General features: G+C 48.8%; 1 protein-coding gene across 1 annotated transcript in view; it reads right to left on the reverse strand.

Annotated features, from left to right (window-relative positions):
* Window positions 1-10,937, reverse strand: part of CDCP1 (CUB domain containing protein 1) — a 29,971-nt gene extending 19,034 nt beyond the window's left edge. Inside the window, exon 1 of the mRNA XM_033060560.1 lies at window positions 10,850-10,937. Coding sequence (XP_032916451.1) covers window positions 10,850-10,937 — 88 coding nt within the window. The remainder of the gene's footprint in view (window positions 1-10,849) is intronic.
* Between the last annotated feature and the right edge of the window lie 12,303 nt (window positions 10,938-23,240).

The raw sequence follows: 23,240 nt of genomic DNA on the forward strand, positions 1-23,240 counted from the left end.
CCCGCGGCCCCGCAGGCACCTGGAAGCCCCGCTCCCGCGGGCACCCAGCAGCTCCGTTCCCGCGGCCCCGCAGGCACCTGGAAGCCCCGCTCCCACAGGCACCCAGCAGCTCCGTTCCCGCGGCCCCGCAGGCACCTGGAAGCCCCGCTCCCACGGGCACCCAGCAGCTCCGTTCCCGCGGCCCCGCAGGCACCTGGAAGCCCCGCTCCCACGGGCACCCAGCAGCTCCGTTCCCGCGGCCCCGCAGGCACCTGGAAGCCCCGCTCCCACGGGCACCCAGCAGCCCCGGTCCCATGGCCCCGCGGGCACCCAGCAGCCGCGACCCCGCCTCCAGCCAGGAGCCCCGGCCTCGCAGCCCCGCGGGCACCCAGCAGCCCGGGTCCTGCAGGCAACCAGCGGCCGCAGCCCCGCAGGCACCCAGCAGCCTCGGTGCTGCCGGAACCTGGAAGCCGCGGCCCCGCGGGCACCCAGCAGCCCCGGCCCCGCAGGCACCCAGCAGCCCCGGTGCTGCCGGAACCTGGAAGCCCCGCTCCCACGGGCACCCAGCAGCTCCGTTCCCGCAGCCCCGCAGGCACCTGGAAGCCCCGCTCCCACGGGCACCCAGCAGCCCCGGTCCCATGGCCCCGCGGGCACCCAGCAGCCGCGACCCCGCCTCCAGCCAGGAGCCCCGGCCTCGCAGCCCCGCGGGCACCCAGCAGCCCGGGTCCTGCAGGCAACCAGCGGCCGCAGCCCCGCAGGCACCCAGCAGCCTCGGTGCTGCCGGAACCTGGAAGCCGCGGCCCCGCGGGCACCCAGCAGCCCCGGCCCCGCAGGCACCCAGCAGCCCCGGTGCTGCCGGAACCTGGAAGCCGCGGCCCCGCGGGCACCCAGCAGCCCCGGCCCCGCGGCCCCGCAGGCACCTGGAAGCCCCGCTCCCACGGGCACCCAGCAGCTCCGTTCCCGCGGCCCCGCAGGCACCTGGAAGCCCCGCTCCCACGGGCACCCAGCAGCTCCGTTCCCGCGGCCCCGCAGGCACCTGGAAGCCCCGCTCCCACGGGCACCCAGCAGCTCCGTTCCCGCGGCCCCGCAGGCACCTGGAAGCCCCGCTCCCACGGGCACCCAGCAGCTCCGTTCCCGCAGCCCCGCAGGCACCTGGAAGCCCCGCTCCCACGGGCACCCAGCAGCCCCGGTCCCATGGCCCCGCGGGCACACAGCAGCCCCGACCCCGCCTCCAGCCAGGAGCCCCAGCCTCGCAGCCCCGCGGGCACCCAGCAGCCCCGACCCCGCCTCCAGCCAGGAGCCCCGGCCTCGCAGCCCCGCGGGCACCCAGCAGCCCCGGTGCTGCCGGAACCTGGAAGCCGGGGCCCCGTGGGCACCCAGCAGCCCCAGTCGGGCAGGCACCCAGCAGCCCCAGTCGGGCAGGCACCCAGCAACCCCAGTCCCGCGGCCCCGCAGGCACCTGGAAGCCCCGCTCCCACGGGCACCCAGCAGCTCCGGTCCCATGGCCCCGCGGGCACCCAGCAGCCGCGACCCCGCCTCCAGCCAGGAGCCCCGGCCTCGCAGCCCCGCGGGCAGCCAGCAGCCCCGGTCCCATGGCCCCGCAGGCACCTGGAAGCCCCGGTCCCATGGCCCCGCGGGCACCCAGCAGCCCCGGTCCTCCAGGCACCTGGAAGCCGGGGCCCCGTGGGCACCCAGTAGCCCCGGTCCCGCAGGCACCCAGCAACCCCGGTCCCACAGCCCCGCGGGCACCCAGCAGCCCCGGTGTGCGGCCCCGCGGGCACCCAGCAGCCCCGGTCAGGCAGGCACCCAGTAGCCTCAGTCCTGCAGGCACCCGGAAGCCCCAGTCCCGCGGCCCCGCAGGCACCCGGAAGCCCCGGTCCCGAAGGCACCCAGCAGCCCCAGCCTCGCCTCCACCCAGCGGCCCCAGTCCCGCGGCCCCGCCTCCAGTCAACAGCCCCAGCCCCGCAGGCACCCGGCAGTCCCGGCCCTTCGGCCCCGCCTCCACCCGGCAGCTGCAGCCCCGTGTCCCCGCCTCCACCCAGCAGCCGCGGCCCTGTCGGCTCGCCCCGCGGCTCACAGCTCTCACTTCCGGGTTTGCAAATTTCCGAACTTTGCACATCAGATAAGGCGCACCGGACTATAAGGCGCACTTCCGGGTTCAGGAGAAAATTTTAGTCAAAAGGGTGCGCCTTATAGTCGTGAAATTACTGTAATCTGTCTTTGTGACTCCCACTGCATGCCTTTTTACTAGGATTACCAGTAACTGGACACATTTCTTGAAAAGAAGAAATTGTCATGCCTTATTGCTGCTACGCGGGGATGACACACAGGATATCCAAACCAACATGAGAAGCATTGCCAAGTTGGATCTCATCTCCGTCTATACAACAATGAAATCATTCAGCTAGAAGATGTTAGAGGTAAAGCCTCCAGTCCTGAGCTGGTTCATAGCTGATGCAGACAGCTGATCTCACCCTATTCTTTCTTCCTCTAAACAATTAGAGTTTTTTGCAGCCTCCCTTGGATATTTCATCAACTGCCCTAATCTCAGCCTACACCCTCCCTTCCACAATTGGATTTTTCTACTGCTCATCTTCATTTCAGAATGTGCCTTCAGGAGAGTTGTCCCATCACAGCATCCCTCTATTACCAGAGTAATGCCCCTCTCTGCACAAACACAGCTTTTTCTTAACAGTATGATATTGCCAAACTTTTGTATTAGTGCTCAGACCCCTTCCACTGGGGTTAGAAGCAAACTGTATAGTGTAAAATAAGTTCAATCATTCCAGAGAGTTGAACCTAAATTGATTTATTGTGTTTGCATCTGACAATCTCGCAGTAATTTTAACATGTATATGCATGTATATATAAATATCAAAAAGACATTTTGCCTGTACAAGAGGGAGTGCAGCTGAAGACAGCTGGAAAATAGGGCAATAGCACTCACACAGAGCATGTGTACGTATACACAAGCAAAGCACTTGGCAGAACAGCTATTTTTATGGTTATGTAAAGTGCCTTGCTACACAAAGCAGGAGATAGAACAGAGTCCAACTAGTTTTGGCTTGACAGCTTCATTTTATTGCAGTAATTTACCCACAAGGATCTATGGGTTGTTCCATATGACTTGAATGGATGGATTAAAGCAATCAAAAAAGCCCCAGACAGACCAAGAAAATAAAACCTACAACAAAATCCCAGATGTTAATTTAAGCCAGAATTATGTACAAAAACTGTTGGTTTGCTCATTCTGGTTAAATCATGGGCTTGTTACATGACAGTCATTTTTACCGAAACCCAGTTGGATGAGGCTGACTCAGCCACCATTCATGAGCTGGAGGAGCTGGGCTGCTGTGCAAGACAAGTAGCAGCAGCTTGCTCCAATTATGAAATACCTGTATCCAAACCCCTGTTCTGCCCCAGGGGTTTCTGAACCCACTCAACCCACACGCCTCTCCAGAGAACAGGCTCGCTCCCTGCAGTGTATTGTGCCCCAGCTCTAGACAAGGAAAGCACAGGGATGCTGCTTGCCTCTATAGCTTGGCAGGTTCTCCTGGAGGCTCACTGCCTCTTTCAAGGCCTTGCAGGGATGCTGACCTGCAGGCACACTCAGAGTCTGCTGAGGTCATTCCACTACACAGGATCTGCTGCAAGAGTCATGGCAAGAGGGTGGGAAGCAAGGGGTACAACACAGTAACTCAGTGTGGTGGTGCATCACCTCCAATACAATTCACTGCACAGTTCACTCAAATTGGCCAAAAACACATCAAGGAATATTTGAAAGAATAAGCGTCTCCCTGCTTTGCCAACCCAGTTGTTTTGCACCTGTCTTACTAACATCTTTGACAATTTGAGTCCAACTCTCCAGTTCAACTGCAGCACCCAACTGCCCAAGCATAATCCACTCCTCCAGTCTCACAATGTAATCCAGGTGACTGCCTTCAAAGTCTTCAAGCCCTTAGAAAAGTTAGTCAGGGACCCACACACTGTTTGGACTCCTCTCACCTGAACAGTGCTGTGAGCAGCAAAAGAGATCACAAGCACCATCACAAACTACAGCCAACCCTTCTTCATTTAAATGTAAACTACTCTCTACATTACATGATTACGTCCTCATATCTGGACCTGTCCTCCACCACCACACTCATCTGGGATATGAGGTCCATATTTGGTGAAAGGATTACTTTCAGGAAATCACACAGAAAATTACAGTGATAAAATCTGCAAAGATTGTAAACTCTTAGAGATAGATGCTGCTGAGATAGCTATTATGCCATGGTAACCACACCTCAGGAAGGGGTACCTGGGGGAGAATACCCATTCCTCAGCCATCACAGAACAGTCATCTAATTTTCACTGATTGTTTGAACTGATAGCCAGCATGGGGATGCAAAGCAGGTGAGATGTCACAAATTTCCCTCCTCATCAGGGAGGAAGGGCAGACACTTCTGGCTTAGTGATATTACAAGCCATTCCAGCACAGTTCACCAGAGAGATTTGTCAGCACCCCAGGCCAAAAAGGTTGCTCACTCAAAAGTTGTTAATTCATTAATTTGTAATGCCTAACAGGAATAAAGTACCTTCAGATTTAAAATAACTGAAACCCCCCCCCCAACAACTACACATTTCTGTACTTAAACTGCTTCCTCTAGAACCTTTTTGGAAGATAATTAAGACACTCATAACTCATGCAATAGCTTTATTAAAAGAAGCCTTTTTCACCACATGGGAAAGAGATACTGTTGACCCTCAGCTGCCTTTTTCTAATAATTATTTTACAGACATGAAAGGTAGAGGTAAGATGGAGAGCTCAGCAAACCCTGTCTATGAGCTGACCGTCAGCATATCATGTATAAAATGTTTGACACATGTATCTGCACAGCTTGAGGAGAAAATATCACACTGGCTCAAGGAACACTGACACAACACAGGTCCCTACAGGAGCCTCCCTTGATCAAAGGGGTGTCTGCTTGCATAGTTTTTATCCCTACCTTGACTTAAGCCAGCAACATATCAGAGCATGTCTGAGCAGCTCTGCAATCTTGGCTCTGGTTAACAAAGGTGTAAAAGCAAATTTCGCAATCAGGGATCCCTCCCATGCCAAACATCCTGCAGTCAGCTCTTAGTCTCTCACTTCTGAGGATCTCCAGATCATCTCTTTTCACTCCTCAGAGCTTGCTCTCTCCTCTGTCTCAGAAAATCCAGGGCCAACTCCAAAATGCCAGCATTATCCCACCTCCCAAAATAAGGGCTTGATCCAACATCAAGTAACCGCACTCACTCCATTCCCGAAGAAATCAAAAGGCACAGGTCAAAGCAGGCTGCCCTATGGAACCCTTGTGGATAGTTGTTAAAAGGTGTCCAAGACAACAGGCAAAGTAGAAACCTTATTCCCTGCACAGGAGATAGGTTAAAAAAAAGAAAAAATCACTTTTTCCACAGTAATGGCAGCCCAGGCACTCACAGGCAGACTAGATCTTACTAACATACTGGAAATGCATATCTGCTAGACACTATGGCACAATTCTTCAGCTGGAGGTCTTTCTGAAAGTCTTCCAGGAGGTCCCATCAGTACTAACCATGCCAGGCTGGCTCAGCTGCAGGCAGCAAACCCTCACCTCTGTCACCAGCCAAGACAGAAACTCAAGATGTTGCTCTGATTTAAAAGCCAGCAGCCAACAATTTACAAGTGCAGCCCAGCCCACATCCTTTTCTCCACACCTTAGTGGCACAAGCAGTTGTGAAGCAAGAAGAAACTGTATGGTAACATCTGCAAGAGATTTAAGAAGTTTACGAATCAAGGGATGGTGACCAAGGTCTATTGGCTGAATCCTACTAAGAGAGCACCAAAAGTCAGCAGCTGCTCTTCAGGAAATGGTTAATGATTTGGTTCCAACAAGCCAACCCCTGCTGCAGTGGTGTGTTGTCCTCTCCAGAGCTGTGGTTTGACAGAGACACCTGAACAGCATCAGTGAGTTGGATGCTGTCCCAGAAACTGCTGGAAGTGCTTTGTTAAAGTGATATCTTTGATATTTCCGTCAGTCGGGCAAAGGTTTATAAATTACAGAAATTATTAAAGGTGTAGATTTAAAAAAATATTTTAGCAGAAGCTTACAAGAGTAGTCAAAAAAAGAGCTCATTTAGATCAAAACTGGCATCCAAGGCTATCTTCCCCATATTCTCTAGCTAATACACGCTTTGCTGCAGCTGAGTCTTTCTAGGAGCTCTTGCAAGGACACCAAGGCCAGAAAACATCCAGAGGCAGAGCTCCAGGGAGCACCCAGAAGAGAGCAGGTTTACTCTGCTGCTGTAAGAGCCAGCTCAGCGCCACATTCCACTCACAGCAGTGGTGAGAAGCACCCAGCTTTCCCCACAGCCCCAGGAATAATCCAGCACCACCACTGATCCCACCCCAGCCACAACACAAAGGGGTACAACTCCACACACATTCATTGCACATTCATTGCTCTTCTGCCCAGGACCTGAAGAAGGTCATGTTTTGCCATCAGCAATTACAAAAAGAGAATGGGATCAATACAGAGAAACTGGTAAAGAAAGGAGCTATTCAGCCATCATCTACACTAATCTGCTAACACGCCATGCCCCTGCTACCTACAGCTTTAGTCAACACAGGTAAAGCTAAAAATACCTTGACTTTGCTCTTAGCACAGGATGGTTGTCCACACTATTTCCAATTTGAAGTATTTCTGAAATGCACTAAGTGCAAAGTTGTTCAGCCTCTGCCTAAAACTGAAGGTTTGGCAGTTGTGGATCACAAAGCTTTCCATTTAACATCTGCCAGTATAAATATCAATTAGGCTGTGTGATAAGGGCTATATTAATAAACTGAACCCCAGAAACATTTAGTTGTGAAAATACTGCTGCTGCTGTTACATATTTCAAGAAGTCAAATTATTTTTCAGTAATTTTTCTCCTACTTTTTTTTCTATTCCAACATTATTTGTAGATAAGATAATTCATATAAGCAATTAACAAGCCTGAGCACAACTGACCCAAATGATATCTGACATCAGGCAGGGGAAAGGTCTTTCCCTTATTTCATAGAGCAAGTCCTCATTTCTGTCTAGAAACTTTCATTACAGTATAGCAGGACAACACACAGAATTGCAATAAAAATGAGAGGAGAACAACCTAGCTAACAAATAACTTTCTCCATGTCACAGGTCCGTGGTGGTACTCTGGACATGAGAATCATCAGTCACCAATTCTCTCATCTTGTTTCTCCCTTGACTAGTCCTTTGCCTTCAATCAGTGCCAAGAAATAATCCTTTTCAGCATGCTTTCCCCTAATTACTTTTTGGCTGATGAGCCACCACATCAAATGACAACCCCAGGCACAAAAAAAGATGTCAGCTATCTAAGGAGCCAGGCTCAGGAGGCTCAGGCTCACGTCGCGTTTCTTCTCTCCTGGGCCACTTTGTAGCAAAGTGGCTGCTATGCGTTGGTGCTTCCAGTTTTGCATATGAGTAAACCCAGGACCAAAAGTACAGCTTTCAAGAAGTTCATTCACACAACTCCAGAGACAGCAACCTTACTGAGGATCTCTGGGAGGCAGGGGGGTGGGGAAGAGGGAGGCACTCAAATTGATGGTTATTTGTGCTGCCATGGACAATAAATTCAGCTCAGTGTAGCAATCCTCAAATATTTTCATGTTCCCACTACGTCACACACTCAAGCCTTCCCATCACCTCTACATCCCTTGTAGACTTATGCAGACTTATAGATGAATGAAAAACACATAGGCAAGACCCACCTCTTAGAAACGAACCTCTCAAACACACAAAGTTCTGGAATTGTGAAAAGAAAAAAAAAAAAAAGCATTTTCTGGTGGAGAATCAAGGTAGTAGTACCAAAACTGAGACATACTACAAATAATTTACTATAAAAATATTAGCTTCTAAAGAGCAAAAAGTTAGCACTCCAGACTGATAATAACATAAGGCAAGCAAAAAAAAAAAAAAAAACCAAACTTTCAACACATGTACGTTGGTTGTAGTCTTAAAAGGAGAGGTCTCAATCAAATTAATAAATGGTGATTCAGAATGGAAATAATCCAGTTTCAACTTACTTTCAGAGGAGAACAAACAGGGCAGTTATTTATACTCTGTCAGAGCAGCAGAATGACCTGCTAACAGCTTGGGGGTTTTTATTTTGTTAAATCAAGCAGCTTTACATGTTAACATGTTAAGACTGACGTGTGACTCAAATCAATCAGTTGCCAAGAAAAAGATAACTGGAGGGTAGAGAAAGAATCAACATGGCACTATCTCTAAATTCACTTACAACAATGACATTTTAAAGACAAAGCCCAGAATATATATGCAGATTTTATCACATTCATAAGAATACTTTAAACCTGAAATGTTTCTGTTTCATAGATAGCATAGAAGTCTGATGAGTTTCATTATTAGTGCCTCAAAGAAACAAATTTTTAGTTGGAAAACACATTTTCAAAGGTCATATATCCAATACTCCATTCACACTCCCATGTCCATGCACAGCCAGCCCACCAAATAATTCTTTCTGTAGTTTTCCAGCTATTAGTTAGAATCAATTTTTCATTTGATAATTTACTTTACTCATAAAGTTGTGTCTCAAGAAAACCTACAAGCTCCTCTGAGGACAATGCAACCAGCCATGCTCAACCTAAACCTTCCGACAGGAACACTGCTGTAATACTGTACTTGTTGGGAAAGGGTGGAGCAGGGGGGTGAGAGGAAAAAGAACTTCACCAAGGATGGCAAGAGACAGCTTTAGAGATAGGCAAAGCAAAATTTGTAGTCCCACCAGAGCATCACCACTTCTCACAAAGAGCCACGTGTGCCTCATAAACGCCCCATGTGCACACCCAGCCTTGCTAGAAGAGAGGAAGCTGCTACCAAGGACAGGGAGGCAGCCAAAACACAGCAACAGCAGAGCCAGTACCAGCGTCAGTACCAGTGCAACAGGAACTCTTTAAAAATTACAAACATAGGCGTGCAGAAGAAAACCTTAATCTGAGCTGTCTTGGGCTTTCAGGACAAACTTTTGCTCAGGGAAGAGTTCCAGCAGTTTTGGTTGTGCAATAACAGTAGTTCTCACTAAAGGAAAGACACACGAGATCTCATGTGCCAACAAACCTGGGAAGGCACCATTCCCTTCTGCCTCTTGTCATGCTCACACCATCGCAACCTGCAGTCTGCCAACCCATGCTACCAGGGTGACTGGGACTGACCCACCCCTTTTTGGAGGACTGGGGGTTTTCAAAGAGGAGGAAGGCACCACATTAGAGAGTTTAAGAGGATGACAGAGGACCTGGACACAGGAGTGGTGGTGCTTGTGCAGGAGACAGACCAGCAGAGAGAAGTCTGCAGTTGGAAAGGAAGGGACTGAAGGAAGTAGGGGCGTAATCAGTGGCAACAAATCACTGGGTCTATGAGTGGTGTTTTGTGCGACTTCACTGTTACTAACTTTGCTTTAAAGAGCAACTTCAGGATTTTCCAAAGAGCAACGTCAGAAACTGGGGAGCTCTTACTCCTATGCTCCTCTAGATTAAGCTAAGATCCTTGGACAGTCTACCTCCTCTGCTTCTAGTGCTGACCCATCTAAGGTTTCAAATATTTGTTTATCCTGAAACAGAATACAATTATTAAAAAGCATTATTGTCTTGCCTTTTCCTTTGAAGAGACTTAGAGAGGCAAATTGCTGTTACTCACTCAACTCAGAGGCAATACATTAAATGCAAATATTTTATTTAAAAGACTACACAGCTTGAAACTTAAACCTCAGGGCTGCCCAATTTCAAAGGAAGCATTCTGCATGTATAATGCCCTAAACTCCACTTCAGCAGAACCGGTGCTGTTAAAGGTAACAGAAATATTAAAAATGCACAAATTTCACATCAGACTCTTTAGATAACTTACAGTCACTTCAATTCACCAGTTATTTTATACATAAGGACTCATACTTCAAGAGCCTTTAAAAGGATTACTGATAGCAGTTAGACTGTTTAGACTTGAGGATGGGCATTTTTTGCAATCAAGCAGCTTTGGAAATTGAGGAAAACACCACACGCTGTCCCTGTGTTCATAACTGGAATTCTTTTGGGGTCGCACACAGTTAGATACGTGGGAATTCAACAAGCATCCAGGAATTTCAAGAGAAGCAGAGCTGGTAGCGAGCATTAAACCATCTGATTCAGCCAGGCATATAAGCCATTCCATTTCCCTTCATCTATGGTTCACTCATTGTTCTACATAACTAATATCATTCTCTGCTGAAAAACTTGAGCAACTGCACGATCCCACACAGAACGCAGTCCAAGGAGCTTCTGCTCTTTACAGAGAATTCAGCTGGCCCTCTGGCATCCAGGGAAAAGGACTTCGTGAAGTTACTTGTATAATAAATACACCAGCAAGTGAGGATGTAAAGCTCAAATAATTTTTGTTAGCATTTTCCAAGAGAAAAAAAAAGGGAGCGTTCTGACTAGAAGTGCTGAAATTGAAATGTCTCATCGCACAAACATTATGGATGCGATTCTACCCCACCACCCCCGCCACTTTTAAATAACTAATAGTTATTAAATCAGCAGCTGCACACGGGGATAAAGGCAGAGTCACCAGTCTCTCGCCTACGGTGCTGCCAACTAAAGCGAGTCCCGGCTCAGCCGCGCACCGGGCGGGTCCCACGGGCCCGGGCAGCCCCTGAGGGGCGGCGGGGAGGGATGGGCAGCTGAGCCCCGGGTGGCGGTGATGGGGAACCGAGCCGGGGGTAGGGGGAACTGAGCCGGGGGTAGGGGGAACCCAGCCGAGGGTGGGGGGAACCCAGCCGAGGGTGAGGGGAGCCAGCCCATCCCTACCCCTGTCCCTACCTTCCCGCGGGAATAGCTGCGCCGAGGCGACCAGGAGCGCGGCCAGGAGCGCGGCCAGGAGCGCGGCCAGCGCCCGGCCCGCCGCCATCTCCCCGCATGGGCCCGGCACCGAGGCGGGCGCGGGTCCCCTCCGGCGCTACCGCCGCCGCTTCCTGCTCCACCTCGCACCTGGAGGGGCGGGCCGGGCTGGGCAGGTGAAATCCCTCCTCTTCCTCCCGGCCGGCGGGGCCGACTCGTCCCCGCCCGGGCACTGCCTCCGGCCCGGCCCCGGCGCGGCGGGGTGGAGCCGGCTTGGAGGGGCGCAGGAGACGTGGGTCGTTGTCAAAGAGGTGTTATTCCTGCCCTAAACGCTTTTCGCTGCCCATTCCGAACATCATTTACACTTTTCGAAAGGGGTTTGAGTTGTCGGTCACTAAGTTTCCCGCTCCCCCTCGGAGGTGTTAACGGGTCCCTTGCCTGCCAAAGCATCTCTGAGCTTCAATGCTTAAAGGGGGCTTAAAGCTGGGGCTCGACTTTTTTAACCAGACAAGGGGTAATGATTTTAAACCGGTAGGGCAGATTCAGACTAAATATTAGCACGAAATGTTTTGTGATGACGGTGGTTAAAGAGTGGCAGAGGTTGCCCAGAGAAGTGGTGGATGCCCCATCGCTGGAACATTCACAAACAGGTTGGACAAAGCTCGGAGCAAGCCGATCTATTTGAAGGTGTCACTGTTCATTGCAAGGGCCTTGGACTTGATGACCTTTAAAGGTCCCTTCCAATCCAAACCATTCTATGTTGGGAAGTGTCACGTTTCAGATAGAAGTAGATTGCTCCCAGCGAACAACGATTTGTAACCTGCTTGTTAAATATTGGGGGACTTTGCAAGGGGAAAGTCTGAGCAGAAACCATCATGACGTGGTCCGGAGTAGATGTTTGCCCAATGACTAAATACATTACTAATGTCAGACAGCTCATCTTCTAGTAATTCCATGTAGTTGCTTTGGAGCATTTGTTTCTTTGGCAATATCACTACAAAACCCCAGTAGCACATGGCTATTATAGGAATGTATGGGAATGTACACAGGAATATTCATGTTCAAAGAAGGAGAAAAGTCCTAATGAGATGAGAAATTCACAGCCCCTTACAGATTTGAGACTGAGCGTTGGAGACGACTCTGCTCTTGCTGATTTCAGCTGGGAGTGAGGATACTTGGCACTCCTGGGAGATATTTACACCTTTTGTAAATACATATATTTTTCAGTGATCTTCTGCATAGTATGGCTTTTTACTCATCTTAACAAAGAATATGCAATTAAAAGGAAATATGTCTAGAAAAAAAGCCAGCCTTTAGAGAAAGGTAGTGCTAATAGGAAAGTACAGTAATTTCATGAATACAAGCTGCATGGAGTATAAGCCGCACTTCCGGTGCATTGACAACGTTGATGTCTTTGTCAATAAAAAAGCCGCACCCGAATATTAGCCTCACTTTCGTTCGTAGCGAGGATCCGTGTGCAACTTTCACAAATTTGGCAATTAGTAACAGGATCGCGGCATAGTGGGGTTTACTGGCTTGGGGTGAGGCCAGGCAGGCTCGGCCCACTCATGGTTGCCGACGGGGCCGGGTGGCACAGCTCGGCGCCACGGCTCGGCGGGGCCGCTCGGGGCCAGCCAGGTGGTGCTGCCGCTGCCGCTGCCAGGCTCCCCCACGCTGCTGGCTCCAGTTCTGCTGGGCTCCCCCACGCTGCTGGCTCCAGTTCTGCTGGGCTCCCCTGCGCCGCTGGGCTCGCCACACTGCTAGCCACGGTTCTGCTGGGCTTCCCTGCACTGCTAGCCCTGGTTCTGCTGGGCTCCCCTGCACTGCTAGCCCCGGTTCTGCTGGGCTCCCCTGCACTGCTAGCCCCAGTTCTGCTGGGCTTCCCCACACCGCCAGGTTCCCCCACGCTGCTGGCCCCAGTTCTGCTGGTCTCCCCTGCGCTGCTAGCCCTGGTTCTGCTGGGCTTCCCTGCACTGCTGGGCTCCCCCACGCTGCTAGCCCCGGTTCTGCTGGGCTTCCCCGCGCTGCCGGGCTTCCCACTTCTGCCATGCTCCCCTGCGCTGCCGGGCTCCCCTGCACTGCTTGCCACGGTTCTGCTGGGCTCCCCTGCACTGCTAGCCCCGGTTCTGCTGGGCTTCCCCACGCCGCCGGGCTTCCCCGCACTGCTGGCTCAGGCTCTGCAGCCCCCCCCGCCCCGCACCACTGGCCCCGCCTCTGCCAGGCTTTCCTGCCTCTGCCGGGGCTGGCTGGGCTCCAGCTTGGCTTGGGGCTGCCGCAGGCTCTCACTTCCGTGTTGGCAGTTTTTAGAATATTGTTAATATATTAGCTGCCTCGGAGTACTAGCCACACTTCCGGGTTTCCACCAAAATTTTGGTGAAAATGGTGCGGCTTGTATTCGTGAAATTACTGTAATTAAGTGGTTATATGACTGCAGAGAAATGAATGGATAGGAGTTTTACATTCACATGTGGAGGAATAGAGAGATTTTGAGGGGCTCAAATCAGATCTGATGCCACTTCATTAATTTAAGGAAATAGGGAAAGTCTAGAGATTTTATTTTCTTCTACTGGAGAAAGAGAAATGTACAGTAATTTCACGAATACAAGCCGCATCATTTTGACTAAAATTTTGCTCCCACACCAGAAATGCAGCTAATACTCAGGAGCGGCTAATATGTGAATAATTTTCTGACATTTCCACCCCCAGAAGTGGAAACCGAGGTGCAGAGTCGAGCAACTTGCCAGTAAAAGCCGGCATTTCTCGATTGTTACAAATTGTTACTCTGTTGGGCCGTGGGTGGAGTCTGGCTCCCTGCAGGCAGCACGGGGGGCGGGGAGAGAGGCGGGAGGGCTCCCTCCTTCCCTCCTCTCCCGCAACCCAGGGGAGAGACAGGGGGGCCCCGTGCTGCCATCCCCACGGCCTGGGGGGAAGGCAGGGGCTCCGTGCTGCCATCCCCGCGGCCCGCAGGGTAAGCAGGGGGCTCCTGTCCCTGCCCGCCGCGGCAGGAGCAGGCAGGCTCCGTCCCTGCCCGCCGCCGCCGCGGCAGGAGCGGGGAAGCTCCGTCCCTGCCCGCCGCTGCCGCCGCGGGAGCAGGGAAGCTCTGTCCCTGCCCGCTGCCGCGGGTGCGGGGGGGCTCCGTACCTACCTGCCACTGCGGGGCAGCACCAGGCTGGGGTGACCGAGCCCAGTGGCAGCGGCAGCCGACCCCGAGCGGCCCCGCCGAGCGGCAGTGCCGAGCTGGGCCACCTGGCCCCGTCAGCAGCCTCGAGCGGGCCGAGCCTGCACAGCCTTAGCTGAGCCAGTAAATCCCGCCCTGCTGCGGTTCTGTTACTATTTGGCAACTTTGTTGCACACGGGTCCTTGCTGCGAATGACAGAGCGGCTTATACTCAGGTGCGGCTTATTTATGGACAAAGAACGAAATGTTTGCCAACACCCAGAGATGCGGCTTATAGTCCAGGCGGCTTGTATTCGTGAAATTACTGTATTTCATTTATGTTAAATGTCTTATCAAATTTCACATCTTCATGAAGTTCAGCATTTTCCCACCGAAAGTAATTCTTAGCTCTATATTACAGTTCCCGGTTCCTTACGGTTCCTCTTTACTTATTTTTCCTCCCCATACCTAAACATGGAAAAAGCTCAGACTTCCTAAAAAGTTAGTGTTCCTAAAACAGATGTGGGTTTATGTCCATTACAAATCTTAACACTACTCTGTCGTTTGTAATTCTGATGTAGGAACACAGAAAAACAAACCGCCCACTGTCTGGCTGCCCTCATGTTGTCCTCAGTCTTCCCAGTGGTTTGCCAGAATTTCCAAACAAGAACATAACCATCTAATCCCTTTATAAGCTTTATGAACATCTGCTAGCCAGGCTAACATCACATCTGTGAGACAGCTAAGTTCAGTTCCCTTTGATTTAGAGTTGATGTGCTGAAGGACAAATCTGTATGACTTTCCTGGTGTGATAAAAGAATAAGTGCTCATCCCCCATAGGGTCCAGAGAGCTGCATATGATGGACTGGTCACATACGAAAGTCACTTCCCAGTAGATTTGGAAATCTACTGTTGCATAAACAGTGTAAATAGCTGGATTGAGAGATTTAAAATACTTGGCATGAGAAAACATGCAGAAACAACCACTTCAAGTAAAAAAACATTGACTGTCTATATATATAATTCTATGGAGGAAAAATCACCAACACAAAGTGAAGACATTTTCCATTGACTTCATTAAGGCTTGCACAGTTAATCTGCTTCCTTACAGTGGCAGCAGTCCTGGTGGCTGTTGCTGATCAGCAACAGTGAAGAAGTCAACCTCCATCATACATTTCATCTAGACATGCCAGAATGCTATAGCAGAGTCTTGGGGGTTGGCAGAGTTGGTTACAGAGTTGTTCCATGTTTGTGGTAGGTTAACCCTGGCTGAATGCTAGATGCCCAAAGCCAGTCCATCAGCTGGGCAGGATAGAGACAATAGAGTGAAAGACAAAACAGGATTATAAGAAATGAGAAGGATCCTAATGTTTAGTCCTAATGTAGCTTAAATGTGAAAGTGTTTGTAAGCAAACCTACCTCTCAGGCTGGAGGTGAGCGAGAGCAGCACGTATCATTTTACATTCTTCCTCTCTGCTCTAGATTAATTTCCCAGAAAAGAACAAGAATCAGTTGGGTCAGATTTGGGGGCCAGACTTACAGAATCAGTTTGACATGGTATGCAAGTTTATGGATTGAAGCTCCCACAGGTTGAAAAATAATTCCATCTGCAGTCAGTGTGCACCCACACACAATGAAAGCTTCATCAAGAATGTCTAATTTGGCTCTCATTAGCTTAATGCAAAGTGCCCGGGTACAGCTGAAAATGGTGTAGAAAATCATACAGTTTAATCCTCATTAACATTATCTGTTGTTTTTATGGTATTCTTCTTCTGCAAGTCTTGAAGAGTGTTGTAGCAGCCATTTCCTGTGGGCCTTATGCTGCATTTCACTGGTGAGCTTTGCTGACCGGCTGACCACAGTAATGTCGACATATTTCTGAGAAAAGTATGGGATTAATCATCATGGACATGTGAATTTAACAAGGGAATCCAGGGAAGAGGAAAAATGGGATAAAATAAGAAAAAGCATGTATGTGCTGGTTAGTCAAAAACATTCCTATCCGTTGTTTATGGGAAATACACCTTTCCTTTGAGTATGGGAATTATATCCTTTGCCTGGAAATGCCCTATAAATTGCACATAACAAGTTGCAAGAAAACACTGAAAGGCTATAAAGGGAAGCACATGAATTCTGAACTATACTGGTTTTGAGGAGCAAACCTCCCACTTCAGCTTCCTTATCCCCCCATCCAGTGTGTATAACAGCTAAATAAACACCTCAAAGACTGAGACAGTGTTGTCCCTACCAATTGTTTTCAGTAAGAGACTCCACTCTCTACTTTTTTTCACCTAGAAAGAAATCATTAAAGTAGTAATCATATAAGCACATGGGCATAGACCCTTATGGTTAGCCCAGGGAAAATTCTGCTGAGAAAATATTCAATCACCTCACACTGAGAGAGAAAAATAGGTGCTTTTTGTCCTAATAAGAGAATGTTCACTTGAGCAATTTTACAATGGTGCTTTCTGCTGTTGTCTGACTCTCAAACCATAATAAGCTTAGTGAATCCTGAACTGATGGGATGTGTATTCAGTGCAGATGTCCATGAGGCAGGTGGTAGAGGAGCCCATGCAGACTTAAAGACAGCAATCAGGATGCAGTTCATTGTGTTTGAAGCACAGCTGCTGTATGAGGTAGTATTTGCTTACTCTGGGTAAACCAAAGCAGCTTTGAGCCAGCTGTGCAACACTCATCCAGCTGTCCAAAGAGTACCAGGCAAGTACCCCATGCTGGTGAGAATTAGGGCACTCATGGGGTGTTCCGGCTGAATTTCCAAGTACAGTAATTTCACGACTATAAGGCACACCCTTTTGACTAAAATTTTCCCTCGAACCCGGAAGTGTGCCTTATGGTCCAGTGTGCCTTATCTGATGGACAAAGTTGCAAAATTTGCCAAACCGGAAGTGTGAGCCATGGGGGGAGCCAGAAGTGCCACGGCAGCTGGCTGGAGGCGGACCCAGGGGCCAATGGCTGCCAGGTTGAGGTGGGGCCTCAGCCAGCAACCGCACGGAGGGAGCTGGGGGCGGAGGCTCGCTGCAAAAAAAAAGTGCACCTTATAGTCCGGTGCGCCTTATATGATCTGTCACAATATGTAAATTATTGACCATTAATTTTAAAAAATGTATCCAGCTGTAATAATGATCTATGGAATATTTTGGATTCAACAAACCAAATCTATGGGCTGAAATTACACATTACATAATTTTGGTCAAAAGCTTAATTATTTCCAAGTTACTCACAGTGGTTAGATGAATTGTAGGAAACATAGTGCTTACAGCACTTGAATGCTGATTCTGATTAGTTTTTGAATACAAGTGATATTCAGCAATGATTGAATGCAGGACTTTGAGCCAAGGCTTGTTACCTGCAAATACATGCACAAAGAACCTCAATAGCTTATAGACATTTTTCTCTTGCCAAGACATTAAAAGTGTTCGTGTTGATATCTCTGAATTGACTTGGCAGGTCTGCACAGGGAGTGCAGAAACATTTGTTACTGCTTATTCAATGATTTTACGCCGCAAAACAAACAGCCCGGAGCTGACTGGTTACTCTCCCGTTGATTAGTTACCGTGGGGCTTTTTCCTCGTCATAGCCTTGATGTGAAAATGATGAGACAATCAGACTTTCTGCAAAGATTGCAACTTGTGCGCGCTAGGTCTTATCCTGTCATCTTTTGCCCTTTGCCTGAGACGTCACAAGCGGGCCTGGATGGAGCGGCACAGTGGAGAGGGATGTGGAATGCTGCGCCCTGAGCCAGGGGGAGGTGGGGCACAGGCTGCCAGCCAGCTGTGCCCCTGGCCAAACTTCTCATGCTATAAGGCTCGCTCATTCACGAAAAGAAGATAAGTGAGATTTATCCCCGAGCACGCTTCAATAAACAGATAGTTTGTAATTTTCCTGTGAAACTGGCTGTGAAGAATGTGATGCTGTTACAGTAGAATGGCAGAGGAATTGCTGCCCCCCGCTGGGTTTTCATTTATCCTTGGTATAAAGTTACTGTTTTCTTCTTGATCACAGTTGAGAGGGAATTTACTCAGGAAGGGAAACAAGCAGGACTTCATGGGGGCTGCCTTTCCCTCTTCTGTTTTGTGTTTATGCCAAATGCCAAATGCAGGGGAAGGAAGAAACATACCAGTGCCTGTTTGTCTGGCTTGTTTCCATCTGCTCCCAAATGGTGGTCGGGGTGGTTTAGCAAAAAAATAAAAGGTATTCCCTTCCCACACGAGACACCATGGCCTGAAAGGAGTAACTTGTTTGCATAGGAAGGGAGTGCCCATCACATATCACACAGACAGGCAAAGGAGACAGCAGAGAGAGCCTTGAGGCTCTGGCATTTCTGAGCTGCTGGGAAGAAACCCAATGTTTTGTCAGAGAGAATTCGTATTCCACCATCTTTATCTGTCACTGAGTGAAACCCTAACAAACCAGCTTAACAGCAGGAACATTCCTCATCATGTAAGCTCTGGTTATTTGTTGTAGACTGTATGGATCTCTGTCACTTTGTACAGACATCTCTGGTACAAGCTCTGATAACAAAAGTTATAAATAGTATGTGTGGTAAACAACTTGTAAAATAGAATACCACTACCAAATGGAATATATACCTATATGTGTATTTAGCAGAAACAGCCTGAGTCACATGAGGGACTCCAAGGGGAAACCAGCACTTCCCCACAGCATGTACGAAATGGGTCCTTTATATGTGGGAACTATTAGTGATGTGCCTGAACTATCAGCTATATTGATAAAAACACAGTAAAGCTGAAAAGAGCTTGAGACAGTGAAGTTTCCTCCTTGAGCTGTGCACAGGGTTTAGCATTCCCATGCCTTCATGAAGGTCTGTGGCTTTGTTATGAAAGTAAACCAGGTGCCTACACTCATGATATGCTGCCTTTAAAGGGGTTGTGTTACATACTGAATTCACAAAGACGTTGATTGTGCCTGGCACTGACAATCTTTCCATCATGGATTTATAAAGCTCCTGAGCAGGGGACTTGAATCCCAAGATTTTCTGTTGTCACTCATACCTGATGCTGTTCTCACAAAATATTTGCCATCGCAGTTGGACATGGAAAAAAAAGGACTAGCTCAGGGACTAAAGATAATTGTGAATTTAAATGAGATTTAGTGGTGCTGTTACAGGTTCGATTTCTGCATGCTGTCCAGGAAACTGAAGTTAAACTTCTCATTCCACATGTAAAACTGCTAAGACTTTCCTGGAAATGTTTAATGAGAAAGAAGTGAGCATATGCTGAAGCTATTTTAAGTTATACAGAACATATTTAAAAAAAAAAAAAAGTGAGATTCTGCCCAACAAGCTAATGTGAAGTGTTATAAGTTTTGTTTTAACCAAAGTCTGCAGTTAGATCCAGTTGTCACCAAAGCCAGCAGAAACTTTTTGTAGAACCTGGTAACATACAAGCCTGGGGTGAGGTCTAGCTCTATTTTTGTGTCTACAGCTTATCCATTGCTCTTTTGGGTACTAATTTCAAAATGCATGCTGTTGTACTTCTGCCACAGAGGTGATACACTCATAGATCCCAAAGCTCATCTATTAAAGACCAAAACTCAAGTGAAAGGTATGTACTAGAAAATCAGCATTTCTCAGAAGATAATTGCCACACATTGCCTATAGTCATCATAAAAATACTACAGAATGTATTTACTTGGCAGATATGCTGATTTTTCCAAGAGCAAATAATGTTTCCAGCAAAAAGATCTCCCTAGGATTTCAGAGCTGGACTTCAAAAAACATCTACAGTAATTTCACAACCATAAGGCACACTGGACTATAAGGCGCACCCCCCCGGAGTCGGCAAAATTCGCAACTTTGTAGATCAGATAAGGCGCACCGGACTATAAGGCGCACTTTTTTTTTTTGCAGTGAGGCTCCGCCCCCAGCTCACCCCACACGGTTGCTGGCCAAGGCCCTGCCTCAACCTGGCAGCCATTGGCCCCCGGGCCCGCCTCCACCCGGCAGGGGCGGTGCCGCGAGCCACCGGGCCACCCTGGACCCGGCAGCCATGGGCCCCCGGGACTGCCTGGACCCGGGAAGGCGGATGCTGCGGGTCCCCTGGGCAGCATTCACCCGGCAGCCATGGGCCCCCGGGACTGCCTGGACCCAGGAAGGGGGGTGCCACGGGCCCCCTGGGCAGCATTCACCCGGCAGCCATGGGCCCCCAGGACTGCCTGGACCCAGGAAGGCGCGATGCCACGGGCCCTCTGGCCCGCCTTCACCTGGCAGCCATGGGGCCCCGGGACTGCCTGAACCTGAGAGGGGTGGTGCCGTGGGCCCCCTGGTCCGCCTCCACCCCGCAGGGGCAGTGCCGCGGGCCTCCGGGCCCACCCCCATCTGGCTGCCGTGGCACTTCTGGCTCCCCCCACGGCTCACAGCTCACACTTCCGGTTTGGCAAATTTCACAACTTTGTCCATCAGATAAGGCACACCGGACTATAAGGCGCACTTCCGGGTTCGAGGGAAAATTTTAGTCAAAAGGGTGCGCCTTATAGTTGTGAAATTACTGTAATTTACACTAAAAAGTCTAATCATCCTTAGGAGAAGCATAGGCTTGGTGAAAAATTACTTTAAAAATGTTCAATTGGAGGACATGTTGGTAACAGGAGGCAATGTAAGATCCTTCTGCCTTAAAAGGCTCAACTTGTTTTTTCCTTCCTGATCTCTGCCTGTGCATTCAAGCTCAGCAGACAGCACCAAGCCCTCTCGAATGAGCCCCTGCAGGCTCATCTGAGCCTGCTATCTCTTCCTCCTAGTAAAGCTGTGTATAAAACGAGGAGAGAGGGAGCGTATTCTCTAGGACACTGCATCTTATCACTAATTAATTGTGAAGGTCAGTTGGCTCTCACTCCACGTTTACCAAAACACAAGTTCACATCTTCCATCTCAGAGAAAAACTTTGAGAAAAGTAGGTGCAGATTGTCTCAATTTAATTCCATAACAGGACATAGCATAAGCCTTTTGTGTACGCTTTAAATGCTATTATTTTCCTTGCTTGATTTCATTCACCTCTTCCTTTGTGCCGTCAAATATTCCTTCTGTTCTGCATGGGTGGAATCAGCTGGATGCAAATGTCACTGCTGCAGAGATCTGCACAAATCTATCCCCTGCTAGAACATCAAGCCCTCTGTCATCTTTTTACATCGGGGGATTCACGTTCATGGAAGAGAGCAGGGACAAATCCTGGCACAATATTTATACCTATCCCCTGCTAAGGTGCTCAAACTTTCATGACTTCAAATTCTGCACATTTGATTCTGTAACACATCCAAAACAAAGAACTTTGGTGCAGGTTTGTAGGGAGAAACAGGGAATTGACTCACCTTTGCTGTCTCCTCCTTCACAGCATTATGCAGCAAATGTAGAAAAACTTCCTGGATTCAGAGCTGGGATACAAACTCAGCTGAAAATCCTAAGGAGTCTTCCTAAAGCTTAGCCACTCTGGAACACTTGGTATGCAGATGCTAATTGCCTCCTGAAATATTCTTGAATATCATCGTGCTGTCAGACGGCTTTTTTTGGAGCTACACAAGATGGCGCAGCTTACAGCATCCTTCATGCTGCCAGCGGCACCTTCTGATCCCACCGCGATTCCTTACATGCTGTCCCCAGGATACAGGCAAGGCCAGCAAGCTTCTTGGAAGTGAACAGAGACTGTAGTAGGGGAGATTCAAACTCATTGCTTTCCTGAATGCCACATTCACTGTGTTGAGGCTGAATGGGGCTCAGGTTATTTAAGCAGAGCAATAACTTGGATAAAGTGATGGTTAGTTCGTTTCAGAGGGAAACGACATGAAATGGAAAGCTGGTTTCTCATTTCTCAATAGAAAACAGCTACACATAGAAAAAACTTATTAGTGCCTGGCAGTTCACTGGGACATATGTTCCTTTGCAGACACCTTATACAGGCAGTATGAACTAATGCTGGATCTGCCAAAGTCCAACACGGCTTCTCGCACAGAGGAATTGTGTTTCTTTAATAAAATACTCCAGTGAATATATGAAAATATAACTGCACAGAAAGAAAATCACCACCACCACCATCACAATCATCATCACTCAAGTAAACAGCTCTGTACCATGGGAGATACATATCATACATGGCATTTAATGGAATATATAATTTTCACCCATGTAGGTTGGGAATGGCACTCTCTGGTTAAGATTGTCTCTCTAAAATGGTTTTCAGTTGTTTGTAAGCCTATCATACTCCTGGTGCTGAAATTTTTCATGCTATTTAATTCATCCTGAAATCCTTGAGGACATTCTAGCCCAATTGATTTAACTGATTCAATAAACTCATAATTTTATTGCCAGTAAAAAATATGGAAATTATTTCTTTTTTTCAAAAAACTCTGCTGTTCATATGCTTTGGAGCACAAACTAGAAATAAAATGGGGGTGGTTTGTCTGGCTAGGGTTTTCCAAAATTTCTGGCAGTCTGAAAGCTCTTTGCCTTCTGTTGCTAATGCCTTGTAGTTTGCAGGTGTCCCAGTTTGCTGAGCCATGAAGCTTAAGGCAGCATGCTTCCAAGGACATGTGAGAAAGGGAACAAGAAGGCAATAAACCCCAGAGGTGGTATGAGACAGGAAATAAGGTAGGAGATAGGGCAGCACTGTTGTAAGTCAAGGTGACACTCTCTCAGGTTAAAGATTTTTGATAAAAGTTTGTCATATGAAAATTTCATTTAACCAGATTGCAAAGCAAATACCAGAGACAACCCCAGGAGGAGATCTGCAACTCTGTCTTTAGAATCATACTGGCATGGAAGTCATGAAGCTTTGCTTGTCCTGGTGGGAAGATACCTGGAGGATGATGTGCTGGCACTTCCAAGGTAACTGTCCCTGCTGCCCTCTGCATTCAACACCTGCTTCAGGAAAAAGGTCTCAGGAGCTCAGGGCTCACCACTGTGTATTGGCACATATCAAAAGCTGCAGGTTAGATGCTGAGAAGTACAAGAATTTAAATATATTTTTGCCACACACTTGTGGATCCCCAAAGCACACAATATTTCTGCTATCACATTGCTGAGAATCAAACCAGCTCATCAGGCTGCTACAATCTTCACTTTCAGCCACATGTTCATGCACCTTCTCCTGAGAGTGTATTATCCATTTGTCATCCAACCTTTACATGGATCAAAGCTCGCTTTATTTTGTGTGATTCTTCTTTTAACCTACATTTTAATCAGTCAAGT

The sequence above is a fragment of the Catharus ustulatus genome, chromosome 1, assembly GCF_009819885.2.
Source record: "Catharus ustulatus isolate bCatUst1 chromosome 1, bCatUst1.pri.v2, whole genome shotgun sequence".
NCBI lineage: Eukaryota > Metazoa > Chordata > Aves > Passeriformes > Turdidae > Catharus > Catharus ustulatus.